At 36.0% G+C, this 25,081-nt stretch overlaps 1 protein-coding gene and 3 pseudogenes across 2 annotated transcripts; 1 reads left to right on the top strand and 3 right to left on the bottom strand.

Annotated features, from left to right (window-relative positions):
- On the bottom strand, window positions 1–3,802 carry LOC130725597 (cytochrome b561 domain-containing protein At4g18260-like; annotated as a pseudogene).
- Window positions 3,803–4,621: 819 nt separating this feature from the next.
- LOC130733653 (uncharacterized) lies at window positions 4,622–6,989 on the bottom strand. Of its 2 annotated transcripts, XM_057585882.1 has the most exons (8): window positions 6,761–6,989; window positions 6,581–6,674; window positions 6,478–6,514; window positions 6,311–6,381; window positions 6,039–6,230; window positions 5,774–5,966; window positions 5,476–5,589; window positions 4,622–4,940 (listed from the first exon to the last, which is right to left on the bottom strand). In XM_057585882.1, exons 3-7 carry the CDS (start codon window positions 6,482–6,484, stop codon window positions 5,489–5,491), a joined length of 564 nt encoding a protein of 187 aa, XP_057441865.1. In that variant the 5' UTR covers window positions 6,485–6,514; window positions 6,581–6,674; window positions 6,761–6,989; the 3' UTR covers window positions 4,622–4,940; window positions 5,476–5,488. The 2 variants fall into 2 exon arrangements, with proteins under 2 accessions (XP_057441865.1, XP_057441864.1); XM_057585881.1 differs by having other exon boundaries at window positions 6,478–6,674.
- A 2,754-nt stretch (window positions 6,990–9,743) lies between these two features.
- On the top strand, window positions 9,744–10,555 carry LOC130733655 (uncharacterized; annotated as a pseudogene).
- Window positions 10,556–10,990: 435 nt separating this feature from the next.
- On the bottom strand, window positions 10,991–23,615 carry LOC130733654 (two-pore potassium channel 3-like; annotated as a pseudogene).
- Window positions 23,616–25,081: the final 1,466 nt, after the last annotated feature.

Genomic DNA, 25,081 nt, shown 5'->3' on the forward strand with positions numbered 1-25,081 from the left:
TTTTGGCTTTAGAATCAATCGAAGAAAGATTTCCATACATGCGCAATATTCCAGTGTGGCAGTGTCAATATTAAAATCAATTGAATTTTGTATTGTTGTTTGGGCCTTTAACATATTCAATGTTCAGAACTCGCTGCTGCTAGGAGAACACAACAAACTATCTCATGGAAAGAAATTACAATCTTTCAATGAGTGAAACCTTCTCTGAAAAAATGCGAAAAATAAACTTCACAGACACATATTTCATCTTAAGGAACAAATTCACATCCATCAGTACTCATGTGTGTATCAAACACCTATTCTCTCTAGAAGTGAGGGTCAATAATGGGCTGGCATTGATTCTTCTTCATTAATAAGATTCAGCTTTCATTCTTCAGTGCCTTCTCCTTGTCATCTGAAGAAATTTCTTCACAAGTGGAAGGAAGTAATTTATTTCCCAAAGTCACTCCTTGATTTTGTTTGTAGACCCATTTTTCTTGAAGAAGGTATTTGAAAAGTGAAAAGTATTTTCCAAGTTCTTATGCTCTTTGATGTTTTTTCATGGTAGGCTTGTAAACCACTATACACGTTCAGGACACTCATTATTGACACTGCAGTTCCAGTTATCCAGTGTGCAAAAAACCACAGTCTTCTCCTTTTGGATCCCCTGTGAAGAACAAGAAAATGATTATTGTAGCCTAATAATGATCATGCTTTGTATGCGTATATAAAATATATCAACATTGAACATGAAAGTACTTCAATAATTAAAGATTATAGACCAGAAAAGTGTGATTCAATTATAGATTTATTTTTTTTTGCTCACCAAGGCTAAATGGCCTAAGTGCATGTTTGAAAAATCTTCTACAATTGATTCTGAAACCAAAATCAATTACAAGGAGAAGCTTATTTCCAGTGAAAAAGATGATTCAAACACAGCAGATCACTTAAGTACACTTTTTTAACTTAATAAATGACAACTCAATATATAGTTCACCTTTGTGGTCGAAAAATACCAACTAGAACTTGAAGCCATATAATGCAACCCCTAATCTTTGATGATTATTGTTGAAAGAGAGGTTGAAATTTTTTATGGACATGATTGCTCCAGCTGTGGCAAGAAGTACAGCAAGCTTCTGTTGAACAGAAACACATAAGTACATGTCAATTAAAAAAACATGGATCACCAATGCAATACTTTCATAAAAACTTGTAATATTTGCTAGTGATGAAGTTGATGTTGATTTTTCCCTCCACTTAATTTGAGCTAAAGATTTGTTTAAGGCTACAGCTAGCAGCATAATGGTGCTGTACTTTTCACATGCTCTATTAAAAAATGAGATACAGAAAGCTAGGAACTCCTAATAACAAAGGTTATTTCTTAAAGCTCCTTTCTTGTCTTCAAAGTATTCATCTTAGTCCTAAACTTCTAATCAATAAACAAAGAAGCAATGGTCTTTTCCTAACCTTAAACAGTAACTAACAAGCATTTGGACAAATAAAATAACAGGAAAACTGTAATCATGCTACTTTCTCAAGTTAACCTTCATCAAAAAGTGGATAAGTGGGACAACTGACCCTATTAAACTCATTTTGAACCATAAAAAATAAAAATAGTTGTTCTTTTACTCTCTGTGTGTTTGGGACTTTGGAGACTTAGAATGAATGCTCATTAACCAGAATCAGTGTTAGGTGGTCATATAGAAGTTTTACAATTGACTTAGAGAGTTGATTTTAGTCCCAAAATCAATTATGTGGAGAAGCTACAGATACTAGCTTTTGCAGTAGACGTAATCAATTGTGGGTTTCATAATTGCATTGCGCAACACTACCTTATAGAAATCACGTTTACCATAAACGTATCCAAACATAAATCAATTGACTTTTGACTCACTTTCCCTATAATCAACTTTTCCAAAATGAATTTTATCTAAAATCAATTCTGAGAACGTGGATCCAAAAACGCACTTAGATTTGTTGTCAAGTAAAGGAATACAAACTAATTAAATTTGCAAAAAGTATCAGTTATCTCACTAAAACTATGATGCAACAGGGGTTCAGATGTACTTTCCTGCAAAACTGCATGAGCATAGAATATAATTCTAAGCCTTCTTCGATTCCCATCGCCGCTGGACAATCTAATTACTAGTACACCAACACGCATCAAGAACGCCAGTGAAGCCCACAGAAGAAACCCGTGTAATGTGATTTCAAAGTGAAGCCTAGGATTTATCTTCATACACAAAACAACCACAAAAAAGATGAGCTTCACATGCAAAACTTGTTATTCATGAAATAGAGGAGTATAAGAAGAGCAATACAATAAGTAGCTTATGAGTGCATGAATTGATTCTGAAGAAAAATAAGTTGATCCAAACATACTATAAGAAGATGCATCAGGAATTGAATACCTTAGTGTGGTGGTCTTTATTTTGTTAGTGAAGGCCTTTAGCTTTCTTGTGCTGTTGTGATGCACTAACAATGAGAAACATGGTTAGAACTAAACTTGCCTGAAAGAGCTTTTGCTGAAATCCCATTCTTCCTTCTTTTGTTGATCATATGACGATAGTTAACCCAACCTCTACTAATGCTAGTGAGGCAGCAAGAGTAGGACATTCTGATAATTGTATGTGTTTCTGCTCAAGCTGGCCAAGATACTTACCTTATGTTTTCCTGCCACAAAGGAATAAATGAGAATCTGGATGCCACATGACAAGTTTCATAACCTTCATTTTTTTTCTTTGTCAATTCCATTGACAGGTGTCATAAAACCTAATTGACTCCACTGTTGAGTTCATTTGAAGCTAATAGTGAGAAATAGGGTATTAAACTGTTGCAAGTTTTGTTTTGTTTTTTGGTCAAAGATTGATTGTATTGAGAGAAAAGGCCCAAAGGCCAAGCTGAGAACAAAAGCCGAAGGCTAACAAAACAAAATACTAGCTTACCGACACACCTCTAGAAAACACCTATGAAATAGAGGGTGTGGTCCCAATAAATTGGAAAGCAAAATCACGTGGGAGACCATCACAGACTTGAATAGCTCCAACTACTTTCTCAAAAACTCAACCGAAATAATGCTTCTGAGGCTACCAGAGAGGCATCATTCACTTTCATCGGAGCACAAAGGAGTTATCAATGGAGAAGCAAAGGCTTCTTCTTCTTCTTCTTCTTCAGTCTAGGCTCTTCTATGACTTGGATACTAGTAACACCAAGGAGATGGGGCAACACTCTGAAGCAGAAGTGGCACAAGGGAGGTGATGTTTAAGCTCCATCAGCAGGATCCCGAACTTTGTTTCTTTATCCAGCACCCCTTACAACTTTGTTTCTTTAAAAGGTGTTTGAACTTTGAAGGTTCCTTGTTTCTTTCCTCAACAGTGAGTTCCACAATTGGTTTTAAGACTCTATAACATATCTTGCCTTGTAATGCTACTTTACTTCATAACATGTGTCCCTTTCTTTCTTTTTTCAAAGCCTCTACTCTTTCTCAAACCACTCCCATCAATCATGGACTAGTGGGATGAGGTTGATCTCTCTTTTGTTTTACAAAGAGCTTTTGTGTGTGAAATCCTTTAGGAACTGCCTTTGGCTTAGTTTTCTTTATCAAATCCCTACAAAAATGTCTCTTGCAAAGAAGACTCTTACTTCAAAGTTTGAAAATGTTGAGGACACTCGAGAGATGTTAGTGTTGGAATGCATACTTGAGAGGCTCCCTCAATCTTCACTTTGTCAAATGGCCAGTGTTTGCCATTCCTTGAGGGAGAGATGTGTGAGTACCTTTGGGAGAGGCACACGAAGCAGAAATGGGGTAGAGTTGGTTTAGTTGCTTACATGGAGTGGAAATGGCATGTTGCTTCCAAAAGGAACATTGGCAGAGGCTCGTGCCGCTTCATTGACCTTTTTCATGGATGAGAATGAAGGTTTCCACAAGTTATAGCAGCAAGCACAGGAGTTATGTGCCTCCTGATTCATTCATGACTTGGTATGTTGCTCTTGACAAAGGCAGCTTCTGGTATCTGCCCTATTGTTTCTCAGAATCAATTCTGACACTTAAGCTAATCATGTTAACTTCTACCCAAAATTGATTTAGTCTTGTTCTTGTTTTCGGTCCATTTCACTAAACACAAGACACTTTGGGATATCACCTATGGCAAACGTGTTGTAACAAAGAGTAAATCACTCTCTCCTGCTATGTTGAACCTTAAGTAGTTGAATTTCTACAATAAATTTTATAGGACCCCAAAAGAATGATCACATTTTTGGATGGAGTTAAGTAATACCAACCCCACCACAATTAGTTGTTTTTTGCATTAATCTGCCTATCTCTGACTTACTTTGCTTCATGTTTATGGCCTTCCCTATTCATGCATAAAATTATTATGCTTTGTTACGTTTTTTAATCTTAGCCACCTACAAATCATCTTCTCACATTATAGAGATACTTCAGTTTTAGGAATCCCCTTGATGAATTTTGTACAAAATAACATGCGTGGTGCTTGTAACATGAGAACAATTATATTAGACAGAAGAATATGAATTCTCTTGTTTCAATGAAAACATGGAAACAAAGTACCTAGCTTTGAGAGAAAAAAACCATGGCCCCTGGTGCAATACAATTAAAATCATTCTAGAACCACATAAGGCAAGTTCAATATTTCTCTCTAATGCATGTACAATTGCAATGATACTCAAGCATCTGAGTGGCAAAGTAGTTTACCTTTTAAAATCTAGCCTCATGTTCAAATGATCCTTACATTACTAGTGTTCTACTCAACTCCATGTGCATGGAATTTTAAGGAAAACAATATCAATAAAAGAGGGCAAAAGAAAACTAAAGCTTCTATTAGAGAACAGGAAATATTTCCTCTCTGCAAGTCTTCTGATTGTTGGAAACTTGAATCACGAGCAGGTGACCTGTTCAAGCCTTCTTTTATACAAGGTTGAAGAAGCATCTGACAGAACATCTGCAAAGGCATCAGTAGTCAACTTTTTTGATAGAATTGAATAGAATATTACCTGTATACTAGCTTCTATATTGCTTTCTACATATTGTGATTGAAGAATATGACAACTTTCTACAAAACTTATCAACAGAAGTTCAGGTTAAAGGACTCACCATCTATTTTACAGTCCAAACTGTTGCTTGAGACAGATTAAGAGTTAAGACAATACAGTAACAACAATCAAGCCTGATCTAATTTAGGGTTGAATGCATAGATCAATCTAGGCCATCGGGATTGATCTATCAAAAACCAAAATTTGCAATAAACCTATTAGTGTTTTGACTTTTTAATAATTTAACCTGAAGTTTACTTCTGCATTGCTTGACTGCTAGGAGATTTAAAACCCCTATAAGGTCAAGCTCCTCATTTGAACAGCTTATTTACAGACCCAACGTCCTAAGAAAACTAAACCTTCTCGAGCAAAACAATAGCTATCACAGATTCATATCACCATTTAATAAGGAACACTTGTTGAGAGAAAAAGAAAGGAATGTACCAATTTCTCTCATTTAGTTGTGGAGAGAGAAAACAGGGGAAAAGCTAGGGATAAGTACCCCGTTGTAGGAGCGCAGCACTAGTCTTACAGAGCCTGGACACGTGATCGCAACATCTGCGTAAAATGTAAATAAATTTCAATTCAGTCCTTTAACCATCTCCTAAATTAAGAAACAAAACATGCAGTAGTGTAAATTAATTACCATTAAAATCAATACAACCGTATTAACTTTATAATGATTTCAATTACATTGTGGTTTTCATATTGTATAAACTTGGATATGCATATAGAAACTTACATGCAAGAACGTCCATCGAAGTAAAAGTGAGTGCATTTTCCTCATTATCTTCTAGGTTCCTTTTCTTGATTAAAAGATAACTTTCACCGTGTAGGCAATTCTGCACCTCAGGTCCACATAACAAAAAAAAAGGCTTTTTGGCCTTTTTCAGATTTGACCACAGACATTTGATATTTTCATCAAGATACCTCATCTGCAAAAGTAAAAAAGTAAGAAAAAAATTGATAAAGTATTTTAATGTCACGGTACGGCATATTAGATTTACCGAATCAACTTCATCCATGCTTTCGTAGAAGGTTGAGAAGCACAACAAGAGATCGTCAATCCCGGGTCTTGTGAAGAATTCGTCGCGACGTTTTGCTGACTGAATGTAGTCAGCAAGTCTTGAAACCGGAACTAATGCCAATTGAAAGGGTAGAGGTGGTGATTCGGGAATCGGCTTTGTTAGAATGAAATCCTATAGAATGAATAATGTTAATGATTAATGAAGCAGATAGAATGAGAAAAATGAAAATGTGAATTAAAATAGTAATATACCCAAATTTTTGTTTGATTACTTTCATCAATTCTCTTCACATTGATGCACACTTCCAAAACTTTGGCAGGAACTGGCAATATAGCAAATGGATGTTTTTTAGAATAAATGTAATGCAAGCAACTGACTAATCAAGCAATTTAGGACTACAAACAGAATGTGATCATACCCGCCATTGTAGTTGAGTAGACAATCCATTTAAATCTCTGCGGAGGACCACAATCAATGAGTCATTTCATTTTCAACAAAAACCTACAAATTTACTCACTCACCTCTGCACAGGTAGCTCCTTCATCCGGTATGGTATGTACTTGACAGAATCTCTAAATTTCTGAGTCATAGCTTCCAATTCGTCTGCAGACAAATCTGCAACCCAAAAACAAAAAACCCTTACTTACAATACCCGAATGCAAGCATAAAAAGAGAGAAGAAAAAGAGAAGAGAACCCTAACCATCATAGTAATCTTTGGCCAGATACAAGGCCGAGCTAGGTAAGATTGAAAATAATAATTCCTTCCACAGTGGACGCTTGGGAGAAGCGGGCTTCTCAGTAGAAGAGGAAGAAGAACCATGGATGCGGCGACGAAAATGGGAGGAGAGAAACGTAGCTCGGCGCAGAGACATGACTCGGTGTTTGAACGAAAATGAAATGTGTTGCTGCTAATAAGGCTTAAGGCTTGCTTGCTTATCAGAACTTCTAATTAGAGCGGTAATTAGAGACATGCTATTTATACAAAGTTATTTTGAAAATTAATTAAATACTATACCTTTTTGTTAATTAAATTAAAAGACCCATATATTCTTATTATTTTCATTCTTGCATGTTCTCTGTGAGTGCTACTTGATATAGTTGTGGGTGGAATTTTATTTCCATACTTCTTTTATCATATAGGTTTTGTTTGTTTCAAAAGAATAAAGAAAACTTTTTGTGGGCCCCACATTAAAAACTTTTCCCTCCCATTCATGCAAAAAAATTAGAAAGTTAAAGCTATTTTCATGAAAAAAAAACGACTAAACTACCTTCAAAATTTCCTCATTTTTTCCACATAATGAATAGTAGATGCACGCCGCTAGTGAGATACAAAAAATTATTGTAAGTATTTTGCTGCAAACTTTGGAGGTATAACTATCCTTTTGCTATCGAAAGAAAAAAAAAAAAAAACAAACTAGTTGATATAGTTGTGCGTGGAATTTTTACGTGAAATTTTGTTTTCATACTTCTTTCATCATTTGTTTAATAAAAAAATCTTAGAGGAAAAGAAAGTGAAGGAAAGAAAAGAGTGAGAATATTATGTTTTCTAGTGTTTGGTATCACCGTAGGAAGAAAAGAAAAGAAAACTTTTTGTGGGTCCTGCTTCAAAAGCTTTTCCCTCCAATTCAGGCAAAAAATTGGAAAGTTAGAGCCATCTAAATGAGAAAGACCAAACTACCCTCGAAATTTCCTCATTTTTTCACATAATGAATGGTAGATGCACCAGAGAACTTAAATTGCCGCAAGTAGTGAGATATAGAAAATTGTTATAAGGATTTTGATGCAAACTTTGGAGAGCCATAACTTTTTATTCGTAACTCAAAATTTGATGTATTATGTATGCTTTTGGGGGTAGAAAAGTATTCTTAAGTAAAACTTCCTCAAAACTGGGTCAAGTTTGGGGGATAGGAACACCGCCTGCTTCCATACTCAAACGATCATTCGTCGAAAATAGAACAAGATTCACAAGCTTCAGCAGAGTGACGGTTCTTGGTGTTATGATGAGGAAGCTTTGCACCTCATGGCTCAGTCATATTATGAGACGTTGTTTGCAGGAGAGGATATGGTTGACTAGCAGCCTTATGACCCTGGTAGTGTGCCTCACCTCTCTATGGATTGTGTCAGGGGTATGCTGGCACCAGTAACAAACCAGGAGGTCAGGGAGGCCATCTCTTCTTTATACACTGCGGTGTCGGTTCTGTTTGAACAACGTCTCTTGTTGATTCCATCTCGGGTGGAGGCTGAGGTTCGGGATGGGAATCACAACTTTCACGCGTGTGCTAGCGAGTTACAAGAGCTTCATCTTCTGCTTTGCCGAGGATGGGTGGTACGCGTCCGTCATATTCCGAGGGAGGCTAATGCGACACCTGATTGCTTAGCGGGTGAGGGGCTCAATTGTGGTGTGGCTTCACGGAGCTTGGGGATCCGCCTAGTTGTGTAATCTTGTTTTTGTGTAGGGATAGTTTAGCTTCTTAGTCGCTTTTTACTTTTCCAATATCCTAAAAAAAAAAAACAGAACTTCCCAAACTAAATAAAAATAGTTTTTATCTACATAAATAATGATTATCATTAGCTTCAAATCTCTATTTAAAATTATTTTAAAGATTATATCTTCTTCAATTTTTTTAAAAGATTTACAAAGATTTTCTTTCAAATTTGAAATAAGCCAACTAACTCACATTTCTCTCTCATAAACTCTAAACATGAATTTTCCAGCTCATGTGGGGATATTTTATTTTACTTTCCACTTCATAAGCTTTAAAATAACTATTTAACTAAATTTTAAGCATAATCTCCTATTTTCCACAAATTTTCGGTTTTTAAATTTAAAACCTAAGGCTCAAAAAATTATTTCTACGTCCCCGAATAATAGCCGACCGGTAAAGAAGCGCTTACATCATAATCCACCAATGGAGCAACTGCTAAGGAAACTTCCTCCACCCACACAGGTGAGGGCATTCCTAACAAGGAAATCAAAGACATGCTATTAGTGAGGAAATGAATATGGTATTGTTGTGTTGTTGGCCTTTACTAGTGTGAGCGCATCCAACATTAAGACGACATGAAGTCATTGAAATGATATGAAAACTTATGTGTGCTGGTTGATAATACAGCTAGTAATGCTAGATTCAGGCTTCTGCGCTTGTCAGAGGCAGCAGAGAAGCTTCAAAAACAAGCAGCTATAAGCAAGCAGAGAGGGGAGGAAGGTGATGCAAGGGAAACACTTTTTCAGAGGAAGAAAGTGTTGCAGGCTTTGGAGAAGTCTAAAAGCCGCATTGAATTGCTGTTGAATAAAAACAAGCTTCTGCGCTTGTTCACATTTATGCTATGTTGAGTAAAAACTGCTATGTTAGCAAATGTATGAATTACCCATCTCATCAGAGTATTTGATTCTTAACCTTTATGCATGGACAATAGGTCTGAGAGAGAGATTATCTGAAGTGCTGTTGAAATTGGAAAAGATTGTGAATTTGACATATTTACACATGAGGCATTGGAACCTCAGAACCTGTAGAAGGGACTATATATCCCTCTCATGCTAGAGAAATTCAACAAAATTTGCTTCCATACAATTTTCTATCTCAAAACTTTATTAGGGTATGCCTCACTGTTTAATGGCCATAACTATGGCTCTTGATCTAGCTGTTAGCATTGTTGAACATTTCATGTATTTTTATGCATAACTCCCATTTGCTCGCTCTCTCTCTCTGGTTGTGGGTGTTTATGCAGCTGTTTATAACCTATTTTGTTTTCAGGCAATATCTTTGAAAGAAACCCAACTAATTGGAAATGTCACTATGAGCATTGAAGACACAACAAAAGATGTTTCAAATCCAGTTCGAATCATTGCTCCAAAGGAGGTGGTTCTAAAAAAGTTCTCCAACAATGAATCAGATGCCAATATGATGAAATATAGCAATATTCAAGATGTGCAACTTTCTGCGGAAAGTCAAGGGAATCCACTGGATGATAAGGAGACTGAGAATCTTCAGCAATCCCATAGCATCAGCAGTCAAAATGAAGACAATATGCCAGCAGCTTGTTAGACATATCCTCTTATGAGGATTTCATGGAACATATAGATCAAAAGCTCAGTGAGATTGAAGCTGAACTAGTTACTGTTTTGAATGTGTCAACATTGGTACAGGATGGTGAAGAGAGACCGAAGAATTCCAGGTTGCGACAAACAATGGAACTCCTTGAGAGCATCCATGGAATTAGACAGAGGCACAGCATTTCAATCTATCAAAGCATACTTCTTATAATCTTTGAAGACTTGGATGCAAAAATTAATTTTGATTAGGTGGTTTCTAGCGATTTTAAATTATTGTTAAGAATATTCATATAAAGGGGGAAACGAAGTCACATGACGATCTTTCAAAATTTTCAAACTCACAGAATCAGAAGTACCAAGGAGTCAAAATTGAGGATCTGATCAATTTTGTTTTGTTCAACTCATCTTCCACTGCCAGGTGAGAACTAATTTCCAGTTTTCTTGTATCCCTTAATTAATTCATGTTGGAACAGGAATGATACATTTGAAATGCTTATTGTTAGTTTTCTACAATGAAAAGACCACTTGTCCTTCTAACCTGCAATTAACTGTTTAGTCATGCAGGAGCAGCAGATATGGACAAATAGCTGAAGGACTTAGGACAGCTTAGTGAATTGCTTCTCCATGCCTTTAGCTTCCACTGCAAAGTTTTTTGATTTTTTTCTGCCTCAGAAATGAACGTAGTATCGAATTGCTTCGATGAGTACTCCTTGGGAAAAAGGACCATTGTGCGTAAGGTAAGGTAGCATCCTTTAGAATTTGGCTGTAGATTCCCTACCAAAGGACTTAATATTGTCAAGGGGAATTAATATTTTAAATCATACATCTACTTTGTATCAGGAAGCCAAAAAGGTGTGGCTGTGGCCTTTTTGGAGATCGTAATTGTGGCTTCCAAGATTGAGATAATTTATATATTTGCTTCATGAAATACTGTAAATTCCAAACATATGTTTGAGTTTATACAATCCATATATATACTTCATATGAAGATTTGCCATTTGATATCATGAGCTTCTGCAACTACGGATGAAGAGAAAGAGGTATATAGAGATTGAATGAAAATAAGGTCTTTGGGCAAGGGAGGTGCAGATCCTCAAGGTTCTATTATATCTGTCTTGTAATCTCTAGTGACATTTATTAACATTAACCTATAAAACATACAAGTTTGGTTCCACATGGGGTAACTGCCCTATGACTTAACAGGAATAAAGGATGATCTAACAGTAAGGTTGTCTTTGTCTTGACGATAGTCACAACTTCTTATGTGATGGTGTTGTTGGTTGTAACTACAAAAATAGGGGGCATTCCTCAAACTCTACATTATCGGTAGTCTTGTGCACCGGTCTGCCCTTGTAGGAGAGATGGTTGAATTAGACAGTTTCCATCAGGTCAGTTAGAATTGTTTGCTTATTTGAAGAATGTCAATCTTTGTAATCTTCCCCATCTGCTTAAGCTTGTATATGAGAAATTCAGACTTGCTGCAAAAAAGTAAAGGGTTAAATAATTTTTTCGTCCCTATCCTTTGCATAATACTTGATTTTCGTCCGGAGCAAATATGGGTTTTAGTCCCTAACATTTGTCAAAATGTTTGGTTTTCGTCCCTCCGGAGCTCTTAGTCAACGCCGGAGCCGGTGGCCCATGTGGCATTGCCACGCCACATGGGATTAATGAAGCCACATGTTATCTTTTTTTTAAAAAAAAAAAAAAAAGGAAATTAACTCAGTAATTAAAAACCCATTTAACCTAAATTAAATCCTTCACCTAACAATTTCAAAAAAAATCCTTCACCTAAACCATCAAACTTAAATCCCAAATTTAATCTTCATCCATCATATCATTTAAATCTTTCACTTAATTATTAATTACATATCTCTTCATCAAAACCCAGATTTTGTTCTTTATTGTGACACCCCAGAAATAAATTATTTTTACCAAGAGAACATCAGCATACGAAGCCCAGATCAAGTATTTTGAAAAGGAAGAATAGCAATATCAATATCTAAATCAAAGCCAAAAATTAACATCATGAAGAGGCAACCTGTAACCCAGAAAACAACAAATAGATAACCATGGAGATGAAGATGATCCCAACCCCAACCTCACCCAGATCAGCTGCCCCCAACACTTAGCCACCACCCCCAACCCCAGCCCACCCAGATCGAGCCGCCCCCAACATCTAGCCACCACCCCCGACCCCACCTCTCCCAGATCGAGCCACCCAACCTTAGCCCCACCCAGATCGAGCCATACCCATCACTAAGAAGCAGAAAGCTCGAAGCTTTGACGTAGAAGAAGAGAAGACTTAGATGGGAATAAAACACAAATGGGATGAGAAGCTGAAATCAACGGACTCAACAACAACCCACCCATATCCATCCCCACCGCAACCCACAACCGCGCGCAAATCGACCCCACCCCCAGAACTGAAACCCAACCTCACCGTCGTACCGCTCTGCTCCGCCGCCGCCGTCACCCAACCCCACCACCGAAACCCAAGGTTGGGTTCGATCTGTGGTCTTTGAGGCCGCCACCACCCTGAACCAGATCTGCGTGGAGAACCGAAATGATGGTGATGAGATGGTTAAGCTTGCGGCCATGGGGAAAGGGAGGAGCTTGGTGGAGGTTGTGCAGATCTATTTGCTCTGGAGAAGGGAACGAAATTCATCTTTTCTTCAAACCTAAATCCAATTAAAGATTTTATTAGGAGTTAAAGTTAAATAAATTAGGTTTTTTTATTTTTTAGAATTTTAAACAATTTTTTTAAAATTAATTAAGTTTTTTATTTAATTTTAAAGAAAAACAAATTCCACGTCAGCTCATTAAACTGACGTGGCAATGCCACATGGGCCACCGGAGCTCCGGCGTTGACCCAGAGCTCCGGAGGGACGAAAACCAAACATTTTGGCAAAGATTAGGGACTAAAACCCACCTTTGCTCCGGCGAGGGACGAAAACCAAATATTACGCAAAAGATAGGGACGAAAAACTTATTTAACCCTTTAACACAAATTAAGCTGACATCAATATTATCGCGTTTAATTAGGCCTTGACTTCTAATGAGGACATCTCTTCAACTTGTAACCAATCCATTGATTCTGCTGTAATACATGTATACAACTGGAAAAAGGACAATGATAGATAGTATATGAAATTACTCATTCAAGCATACCTGATTGACCCATCATTATCAAGGTCTGCAGCTATTAAATCTGATAAGGTTATCTTCTTCTGGAGAATCCATTTTGCCATCTCACGGTTTCTCTTTTGCATGTTATAATCAGCGAGATACAGGTAGGCTCTGGCAACGGCCAATGTGCTTACCAAAAGCCATAGACTTGCAAAACATCTTCCAGCTACAGTTGTGAGAGAATAATCCCCATAACCAACTGTTGTAACAGAAGTGACTGAGAGATATAAACTGTCAGCCCAATCCAGATCCCCTACAAAGTGTGATGCAACTGTTCCTATAGCAACACGGCCAATGACAACAGCCAAAGCAAGACAAACTTTGGTTCTTATCCTCATTCTTCCCTTCTCTTCATCAACCATATATGTACTGAGAATTTTCTTGTATCGATTCTCATCCATCATGCTCAATAAGAATGCCTCATTTGTGTCACAAATGTATGCCACTGACCGACTCATTGTGTAGAAAACCAATAATTCTAAAACCCACCAAAATGAAACCACAAGTGAAAATCTTGGTGAATATGGAGTCTGGAACAATATCACCATACCCAATAGTGCATAGAGTTACCACTGTGATGTACACAGCATCTACAGGCCTGAATGTTTTGGTTCCCTTGAAACTCCCACTTGTCATGTACACTAAAACCCCAGTAGCTACATACAAGAAAACACCAATGAAAGATCGCCAAACTATTGAAGTTGATGACTTATATGCAGGTCTGGTTTCAGAAGGCTCATGAAAATCTACTTTCTTGTCAGTGATTAATATGGATGGAGCCGAGCGGGAGCAATGGTTAATCTTCTTTTTCCTGATGTTCAAATTGGCAATGAGGTTAATACAAGAACTTCTCTTTGCATCATCGATGATATCAGGAGAACCTGATTGAGCCAGTGATTGGGCAAGAGCAATATCATGGAATGACTGTTCCTTGGTTAATGGTGTGAATGGTGACCTTGCTTCTTCTTTCCTGGAGAAAAGGGTTAGAAGAGGCTCCTGCATGGTGCATTTAGATGCCAGATAGAAACTAATGCAAGCAAAGCTACTACCATTCTATAACATTTTAGTTCAACTACAAGTCAAACCAGAGGGAGAGTAACAGGTTATGTGCTATTTGTAATTGACTGGTAGGTCTTTAGCTTAAAGTCATATAGCTATGATGCCGGATACTGTTTCTCTAATTGTTGATGGTACCTGCAAAGACACTTAGATACCTTAGTTAGCAAGGGTCTATCAGGATTTAGGAGAGATGAACCCCCTTACATAGTATTATATTATGACAAAATAAGGAAAACCAGCATCCAAGTAAACAAGGAAACAGAGGATAGTGTCTTCACAAGTACTAAATCATAATCCAAGATTCATGCTGATGGGCAATTTCGGTTCAAAACAGGCCATAAAGACAGTTGGAGGGGGGCAACAACCTCCTTCCATAAATGTAGCTTATTGCCACCCACTGAGCTCAGTAGAGAGTTCATGCATAGATTTATTTATTAATATTTGATGTTAATTTTCTACACAAACTCTAATCTGATGATTAAGTGATAATTAGTCAGTGGAGATTTAAAATTTGGATTTAAATTTAATGGACTACTGATATCGAAGTGTCACATTATTATATGCCCCATCTAGAACCCCTAACTTTCATATGGCTACCATTATATGTTCTACGTGGGACAGGAGCCCCATAAATTGATATTTTATAAGAAAAGGGGCATTGCGGATTCATTCATAATCATTTTCATCTAGCCAATGTGAAAAATTTGTTTCTCAAACAAAGATTTCAAGAGGTAAACCATTCTCAAATTGACCATGAAATAATAAATTCTTACATTCTCACATAACATTTTCTTCGATGTCATTTCCACCAACTTTTTCTTCTTATTTTTCTTTGCATTTCATATCACATAACCTATCAAACACCTCATTTTTCTTCTCTTCTTATCTCACTCTTGTTGTGAGTAGAATTACAAAAAGATGTGACATGACATGATACATCATCTTGAACCAAACAGGAGAACTAAAAGTATCTATTGACTGAACAATTTTGACAATAAGAAATGACGCTTTGCACCATTTGGTGATCTAGCTGCTGCATTTTGAGGGACATCCTTTTGAGGCAGTTTTTCGAACTTGGGCGTGAGTTTCTGCTTCATGTTGGAACATCCTGACCAGCTCTTGAAGCTCAAGTTTTCTCTCTGCAACATTTTCCTCCATGATGGTTTTTTCAGCCCAAGATAAAGTAATCCAATTCCAATTAGCACTGCTCCTAACACAGAGGATCACAGAGAAGAGAGCAAACGCATTAGGAGCTTCTGATTCTCCAGGTATTCCATCCACATTTATTCCAAATAGTCCAGTGATGATGGAAAGAACAAGACCACAACCCCCAAACACTCCCAAGTTATGTGTAACCGTCAGGCTTCTGTCCTAAAATAAGTAGCAAGAGTGTGAGGCCATGCAAAGATGCATCCATCTCTAACCATGGAATGGAAATTATTGAAATTCACTATGAAAGAATAGGATTTATGCAGCACATTGCAGTTAAGTGACTACAACTACAAACAATAGATAATAGTCAAATTTATGAAATATAGCTATATATAAAAAGTGAATTCAATGAACCTGCAACCATGCGCGGACTGCGCTTTGCATTACATCTTGGATAGTGAACAAGCGACCTCGAACTGCTTCTTGCTCCTCAATCATTTGCCTCGTACTCTTCATTACTCCTTCCAGCAATGATTTTGTTACATTTCCTCTTAACTGTTGAAGAGGTTCAAAAACAATTTCCTCTCGTGCATGGATTGACCATTTCACTCTTATAACCTACTAGGTCATTCATGAGATAAAGATACATGTGAAAGGTTCCAATTTACATATTTTACATGATTATCTATATACACAAAAAAATATTCACATAATCACTTGGTTTTATGGTATTGGTAAACAATTGAAAATTACTAGAGCAGTGCAATTACTGAAGTTGTGTGATATGTAGAGTTTTACTTTCCAGCATAATCAGCAATAATAGAGTTTATAACATACTCTCTACCAGTACAGTATTGCTCACTCCGTAGTCCACAAAATTACCTGGGCTGATAATCTTCTAATTTCTTGGTTCAATATTATAGTGAATAGATGCAAATCCTCATGGTTCCTTTTCCTCCTATCAGGATGGGGAAAAACAATGTGCATCCAAGTTACAAACAAAAAAATGTTAAAACGGCCATCACACTGCACTTCAGATCTTATATATAATGGGGGCGGGGGATGAAATTATAGTTTCTCCACAGACTACTTCCAGTTCAACAATTTAACATAAGTCTTCACATAACACGAATTTAGGCAAAATTTTGATGCTCCAAATATCATTTTTTGGAGAAAAACTGACACAGGGATCTCACCTGACGTTCCACAGTCAAAGGCGTATATCCAGTCATTAGAAAATGACATCTTGGTGTTGGGATCAAAGAGGCAAGAAGACCAACCAGGTCATTATTCATGTACCCCGGATAACGAAGAGTGGTTGTGCTGGCAGACATCACAGTAGAAACTAAAGAATTTGTTTGAGCAAATGTTGGATTTGATAAATGAAGTCGTTCCACAGCAATTCTATTTAGTGCAGTATTGTCAATAACTACAACACAATCTGCATTAAGAGTCAGTCGCTTGAGTGTCAAAAGTGAATTGGAAGGTTGGACCACCACATCACTTGTCTCCATCTGGTTAGGAAACACACTGTATGTCTGAACTAGTTTTTTGCTGTAGCGGTCGTCCAGTGTCTCCAACAAGTATGAGCCCATACCTGCATAAGGTACAGAAAAAACACTTAATAAATAAGTGAAATTGGAAACACTGAAGTTGCATTTGGAAGAGCTTTATAAACTTATCTTACAGTATAAAAACTTAAACAAGAGTACCAGCTTATGAAAATAGTTAGTTAATGACCTACCCTAAAGCTCTCTTGAGCTTATTTGATAAGCTTCTCAAATTAGGATATAAGCGCTTATACACAAAGATAATTCTTTTGAGCTCATTTTAATAGGCTTCTCAAATAAGCTTATGAATAGGTGTTTATCAACATAAACGCTTAATTACATTGTTTACCCAAACACACCATAATAGTAATACAGGTGAAAATACTTGAGCAACCTCCAAGGTCTTTCTTGTATATAGCAAGTTCAAAAACTGTAAAGGCTAAACAGAAATCTGATAGGTAACAATAGAGTGGGTTAAGAAACTCGGAAGAAACAGTTCTTCCTACAGCTAATTTGTAGAAGCAAAAGCACTAAAAAAGAAGTAAAATGTATATTAGAGAAGAGACTTCTTAGCTCATAGACAACAGCGACTCCCAAACATCCCAAAAGATGGTCTATTCTCCACCCATACCCCAAAAAAGAAATTCATTACATCCTCACGTTCCTTAGCATTATCCCACCGTCTTCACCACCAATCCCCTCCTGACTGCTGCCCATTCTGTTAGAACCCTCTCTAACAGAATTCTTTTTCCCATTTATACCCCTCTCCCCTCTTTTCTTTCTTCTGTATACTTTGATTGGATGCCCAAGTGGTGTGGGGCCATCAGAGTCCCAACCATTATGCAGTGCACTACAAGTAATTTTAATCTGAGATAAGCTAAAAGGGAGAACTTCTGGTTAACATCCTCTCTCCAGGGGAAAACATTTGGTCGAAGAAGAAGAACCCTCAAGACTGTCACTACCATCTGCTTCTCTGTCAATCATGTCCATTATGTCTTCTTCAACAATTTTTCCCTGATCAGATATTAACAACCACATTAGGTAAACAATTGCTTCACATTCTAAAAATATTAAGTCACTTATAGGACATTCATCATTGAGATCTTTGATTGACATCCATTCTAACTAAATGCTTATCCAACATTGTTGGACAACAACAGTAGCAAGCTATAGGAACCTAGAATCTAGGTAACAAGCAAAGGTGAGTAGTCTAGGATTAAAACAAACTCTAAAATGAGATAAATGAGTCCAGAATCACATGGCTAATTTAGCATATACCTAACAATAACATCCTGAGGCATGTCATCCACATTACATAAAGTCGAAACTACAACTAGTAGCATGTTTGAATTGGCCCACAATCCAAAGCATAAGCTAAACTAGGATAGTAGCCCGTTTCCGTGCGATGCACGGACGAGCGATTCTACGTTTTATGATTTTTAATTCTATAATTTAATAAGAGCGATTTTACATTTTACAAACATAGAGAATCACAAAAGGAGAGAACATATATATGAGTTACAAAAGAATTCAGAAAAATTAAAGTTTCCCAACAAACCCTTTGTGCGTATAGGTTATCCACTATAGGCCCAACTCCATGAGTCACTGATCTCATATGGATCCACCTTCTTCCTGCCTATATTACTCAAGTACCTCCCATCTTGATTATTTGACAGCAGCAGCACCTACGTTCAACATATCAGGAAGTGATACCAATCAAGTAATACATGGTGGGGCAAATTGAAAGCTAACATATAATCCTAACCAAGTTGTCCAGGAAGGAGAAACATTAATTGGATAATATTCCCTGCTGCAACCTCCTATCTGCGGCCTCAAAGTTCAATAAACATAGCAATCTGGTGAAACAACAGAATAAAAAATCACACTTAGATATCACTCCAAATTAAAAGAAATCAAATAAAGAAAACCCACAAATGTCCAAAACCAAAGGAGTGTTTATAGGAGTGGAAATGTAAGAAGCCCATTACTCTTAGATTGTGAAACCATAAATAGCATAAATATAGATAGGACTAACTATTTAACTACAACACGAAGTAAATCTTTGTCTAGCAGAGTTGTTTGTTCTAGAGAGAAAAAAAAAATGGTAAGGAAAAACAACCAACAAATGATGAAAACAACCACTCTGATCACGTTATACAAAGAATGAAAAACTGAATGATGAGGAAGACAATCCCCTTTACTACATACTTAACTGAATGCAGATATACTATTGCACTCCAGTATTCCACCTTTAGTTCCCTTTTTTTCAGGTAGCTCACGTATCATCCCTAAACTTTTGATATGTAACAGAATTATCTACTAAACCCTCACTATAAATGGGGGGAATACATTGCGATCATACTTAAGTTTCAAATCAGGGAATACACTGTTCAATCATTCCAACTCTAGAGTAGATAACTCCAAAGAGGAACTTATTAACATATCTCTTAGTTTAACGGTCCAATTGGGTTAATTTTAAATCATAAGTTGATGAAAAGGAATTTTATTACCAGCACTATTATTGGTAGGAGATCCATTTCATAAGGCAATCAAGAGACTCAAAACCAAAGATCAGAGAAGGCAATACCACACATGATTTACAAAGCACTGAAGCTTGGCAAAAAAAAAACTCATTCTCGTGTTTAGTGCATTGAAAGTGAGCACAAATCCCACCTGAAATATGAGACCATCTGCCTCATGCAAGAGTCTTTTTTATGAATTCCTTTATGAGCTTTGTGACAGTAAAGAGAAACCAAAATTCTGTCCTCCTCACCTACACATTTCGAGCATTTTAATAGTTAAGACACAAGTGGAAAATATGAAGTACCTCAATGTATTCTATGTTCAATTTAAGGTTATTCATGCATGCCCTGAATGGTTCCAGCAAGCGAAGATAGATAGTGGCAAAATCGAGGAGTGCAATGATGAAAGAAAACAAAAAATTGACAGCCATCTTAGAAAGAACTTGCATGTGCTCAAGCTTAGCAAATCTTAGAATCATCTTGAGAAATAAATGTACTTAATTCAGGATTAAAGAGATTTGACATGCTTTTGTTACGATGCAGAAAAACGTACTTATTGATATCTTGTTCATGAAACAAATTCATTCAGGATTGAGGATTTAAATTCTAGGGATCTTATAGAAGTAGCAAGCAACTTAATCTTCACCAAAAAGTAGTAACCAGAAAGAGTCGCTGAACAAAGAAAGACAATATGGTATGGTGATATGAGAGTAGGAAAAAGGACCCTGCCAAATAGCACTTACAGAAAGAAAGAAAGAAAACACCAAAAACAGGGTTAAGACTGGATAAAAATACTACAAACTGGAAAATGAGTATTTAAAGCATATAAAATCTAGACCAATAATATCAAATTCTCTAAACTATATGTAACTAAGCACATTACAGAGCTTGAGCTTTATATCATCTTTCTTTCTCATTTAAATCTTCTGAATCAAATATTACTGACTCCTTGAAGACTAACTTCTAAAGAAAAAGACAAGGCACCAATAATTTCACTCAAGAAACAATGTATTTTGCCGAAATGCACCAGTGTTTTTAGAAACAACAAAATAGGTAATTTTGTAAACATTACCCTCAGCCAATTAACGTCTGAATATAGAAATAAAGTTTTTGTTGAATTAAGCCTCAATTTTCAAACCCCTATTACACCAAAACAATTTTCCAATAATTAATAACTAAATTAGAAATTGCATAACAATAACCATAAAGAAAAAACAGAAAAAATCACCTCTGCATCGATTAAGACCAGATGCATGGCATATGTTTTGGATATATCATCAACAGGAAACATCTCCCACAAACGAAGAACACGAACCTTGATCTTCCATGTTTCCTGGCCAGAACATAAACTACGGACGAGATTCAAAGGACCAGCGATAAAAGACATGAGGAAATGAGTAATGAGTAAACCTGATCAAAGATAAAGCAGAGGAAAAGCTAAACAAAGGGGGAATTGAGAGGAACAAAGGAAGTTGCCGAAGGTGAGAAAAAACCAAACAATAGCAGTATTTATAGAATTATGAGAGGAAGAAAGCTATTACTAAGAGTACTAGGGAACTAAGGAATAGACTAACTATTTGCAAGATCAATAAATTGATGAATTGATAAATATTTATATCATAGTAAGATCAAAGTTGTTGTTTTTTTTTCAAAAAGTGGAGAGCAAACAAAACCATCTCTTTTTATTGTCACAAGATTTATTTGAGATTACCAAGAATAGCAAATTCTCCCACTTCACACAAAAGTTTCATAAAAAAAAAAAAAAAACAAAGTGATTAGCTACACACCTAAGTGTAACACCAAAGCTAGCAAATACCACCATACAAAGAGGGGGGGGGGGATTGTATAATCTTACAGTGGTAATTGCAACAGCGACAAATTGAGGGGTATTCCAATTATATTTGTCACTGTTTATCGCATTGCATCCGCAACCTACTCACCAAAAGAAATATCATTCAATAAGAGGGTTTAACATGAAAAATCAAAACTCTACCCAATTTCACCAGGCAATCAATTAACAATCATAACTATCATGTTTATAGAAAGTCAAAACCATACATGTTAAGGTGTTCTTAACACAAACAATTCCAAAAATTCTGGTTTCTCACGTATTCCAGAAAAATTTCTATTCTGCTCTTTCACTGGTATATATAAAAGGTATGATCATTAAGCAAAAACAAAATCAGATAGTTACTTGGGTAGAAATAGCCAAAAGTTATATTTCTAGCATTTCCTATATATCTTGCACGTGAGAGCCTCCCAAAAAAAGGCCATCAAATTCATGTTTGACAAAGTTCAATCTAGCTGCCACCATCTACAAGAAAATAAAGCAAACAAAAAAGTGCCATGTGGTTCAGCATGTGAAAATGAAGCAATGGAAAAAAAACCTCCAAATCAATTTTAAAGTGTGCAAATACTGGTTAATACATCCTTTTAAGAGTAATAGTAACCTCAAAATCCGGCCAATACATAATAAAACAGGACGTTAAGTGAGAACCAAATAGTAGCCAACCAGTTACACAATCCAAAGTCCAAACATTAACCTTTTATAACTCAAATCTAAACAGTATATGCAGCCCTTAAATTGTCTGAAACCATTATGACTTTCGCATAGCTATACATGTACAAGTTCAGTATCTATTTTAAAAGGATGTAGGTAGGCCAAAGATAAAAATAAACAGTACGCTATTCCAAATTGTTGATTATTAACTCGCAATAGATAGATCAGTAAAACAATTAAAATTTAAAGTTGACACATAGACACCTTCATCTGTGTTTATCATAGCTCAATAGGAACTCACAAGAAATGGGTGCTGGAAAACTCCACACTCAATGGTCTCCGAACCTGAGCTAGGCACCTAAACCTGCAAAATTTACAAAACAAAGCCAAAAGTGAGGATGGAGATGATGTGATGGTGTGGGAAAACAGCAGGGACATTAGTCACTATTTGAACCTGGAGATGGACAGTGCAAATAGGACAAGCAACTTCCTTCATTTGTCTTCCAGATCCATCAGACTTGGAACCTACAAATCAAACCACTTAGATGAGCCACAAAGATTAATTTCCAAATTGGCCATTCCTACTAAATCACCCACATAACACATTACTTGAAACCTGCCTTCTTTGAAAAGTTATGAACCAAAGATCTAGAACAATTATTCAACTCAGACTCATTAAGCAAAATATGTGATTTTGTAATCATTCCCCTCAGCCAATTGATGTTTGAATTTGGAAATGAAATTCTTGTTGATGGAAGCCTCAAATTTCACCAGCAAAACCATTTTCCAATAAATAAATAATAACCTAAAGAATAAATTGTAGCCATACCAAAAATAACAGAATCTATTAACATGAGATGCATGGCATATGGTTTGGATATATGACCAACTGGAAACATCTCCCACAAACGAAGAACGCGAACCTTGATCTTCCATGTTTCTTGGCCTGAACATATACTGCAGACAGGATACATATACTCACAAGGGAAAATTGGTCCTTTTGGTTCCACCATCTTCTCTGATTCTGACAATCGCTCAAGGTACCCACTTCGCATTCATCCACGACATCTTCAACACAATCGGTGAGCTCATCTACTTCCAAGTACACCTAAACCTAAATCACGCTACAGAGACAGGGCCTGCAGATGACGATTACCCACGAAATCAAACCATGGACATGGACACACTCCTCTCCTTCATCGCATCGCATACTCCATCAACGCCACATTGGCCAACCTGAAGCGTGATGATTTCCCTCGGCATTGTTGAAAACTACGAAACCAACATAAATCAATTAATCAAACCGAAAAAGGGGGAATAGCGATAGTTTAGAAAGAGGAAGAAACAAGCCTGTTAAGACTCAATTGACGTAAATGGGTGATGAAAAACAAGAGCAAGTTCGAAACTTGGCAAATCGTACTCTTTCTTTCAATTTCAGTCCCCGCTTCTACTAGAAAGACTTCACTTGCTTAATCAATCTCTAATTAGAATTGAAATAATTTTGGGTTGAGTTGAGAGAAGGAATGCAACAATAAAAAATTTATATAGTATATCAGTAATGAGATAGTATTAATAATCACATCACACATTCACCTAGAATAATTTTCATATTAAATATTTAATCAATCAATTAATAATTCTATTAAGACACGATTTAAACAATTTTTACAATACAAGACTTCTTTCAGTTTTTTATTTCATTCCAAATAATTTAAAGCATTAAATGAGGATGAATTCAAAAAACATCGTATTAATGTTGAATAGTTTTTAAGATTTAATGAGTATTTTGATATTTGTTTTTTTTATTTATGTTAAGAATTTAAAGTACTAAAACAAGTGTTAATAAAATAAATTAACAACCTAACCATATTAAAATTTTAAATTCTTTTCCAAGTGTTGAATGCCTTCATTTTCTGTAGCCATTGTTAGAGTATATGATATTTTTTATGTTCAGATTTCTTATATTAATAGAGCCACAAATTAAAATTATGGTGGGAAATAATTGAAAATTATGGAGGTAAACACATTTTAATTTAAACTACTGCTAGAGCCAAAAAAAAAAAATTAACATCCAAATGTATGGAGGTAAAGAGTTCAACAGTTTTTTCTTTTATTGAAAACATGAAGTATGGAGCAACCAAAAGACACTAGTAAATGGGGTTAGATTTTTTTTAATTGGATAAATGCTGGTTTTTTTTTATAAATGCCTTTTGGATAAATGGAAGGGTACATATGTGAAACGAGGGGAAAAAACGTGGAATCGCCACGCTTGTTGACATGGGCCATGTAAATTCGGAAACGACACAAGTGTCCCTGCGTTTTGTTGGTATATTGATTGATGATGCATTTTAGCTTTCTAGTTTAGTTTAGTTTCTATATTAAATTAAATTAAATAAAATAAATACACTTTAATTAATTACTCCCTCCGTCCAATTTATAAGTCATGTTTTTTGAGTTTTTTTTTTCTCTAATTATAAGTCACTTTGTGATACCAATGCAATATTTAATATTTTTTTTCCAATACTAACCTCATATTTAAGATGTAAGAGTAGTTATATTTGAAAAAATTTAACTTAGAAAGAGAAATTCTACGAGTGACATTGAAAAGTCTATGTTTTTTTCTTATAAATTATTGTTTTTAACTACTTTTCTTTTTCCAAGAGAAGTAGTTAAAAGTGACTTACAATATGAGACGGAGGGAGTAATTAATACCAGTAAATGAGTGGAGTAAAATGATGGGAGAATTTATGAGCAGGTGAGGTAAAGGGTAATATTGGAACACAATGAGTAATTTTAATAGAGTAATTGTATTTCTTAATAAGTGTGTAAAGTGTCAGTTATTTAGGAACGGAGAGAGTATAAGTAACTAATTTTCTTAATCTAAGAGAATTAGAGAATTAGGTATTTGTAACTTATAATAAGGAAGGGAGGGAGTAATATCAAAAGTTTGAAAACACATCATCATTGTTTCCTATGAATTTTCATATTTTGAAAAATT

Source organism: Lotus japonicus, chromosome 1 (genome assembly GCF_012489685.1).
Source record: "Lotus japonicus ecotype B-129 chromosome 1, LjGifu_v1.2".
Classification (NCBI taxonomy): Eukaryota; Viridiplantae; Streptophyta; class Magnoliopsida; order Fabales; family Fabaceae; genus Lotus; species Lotus japonicus.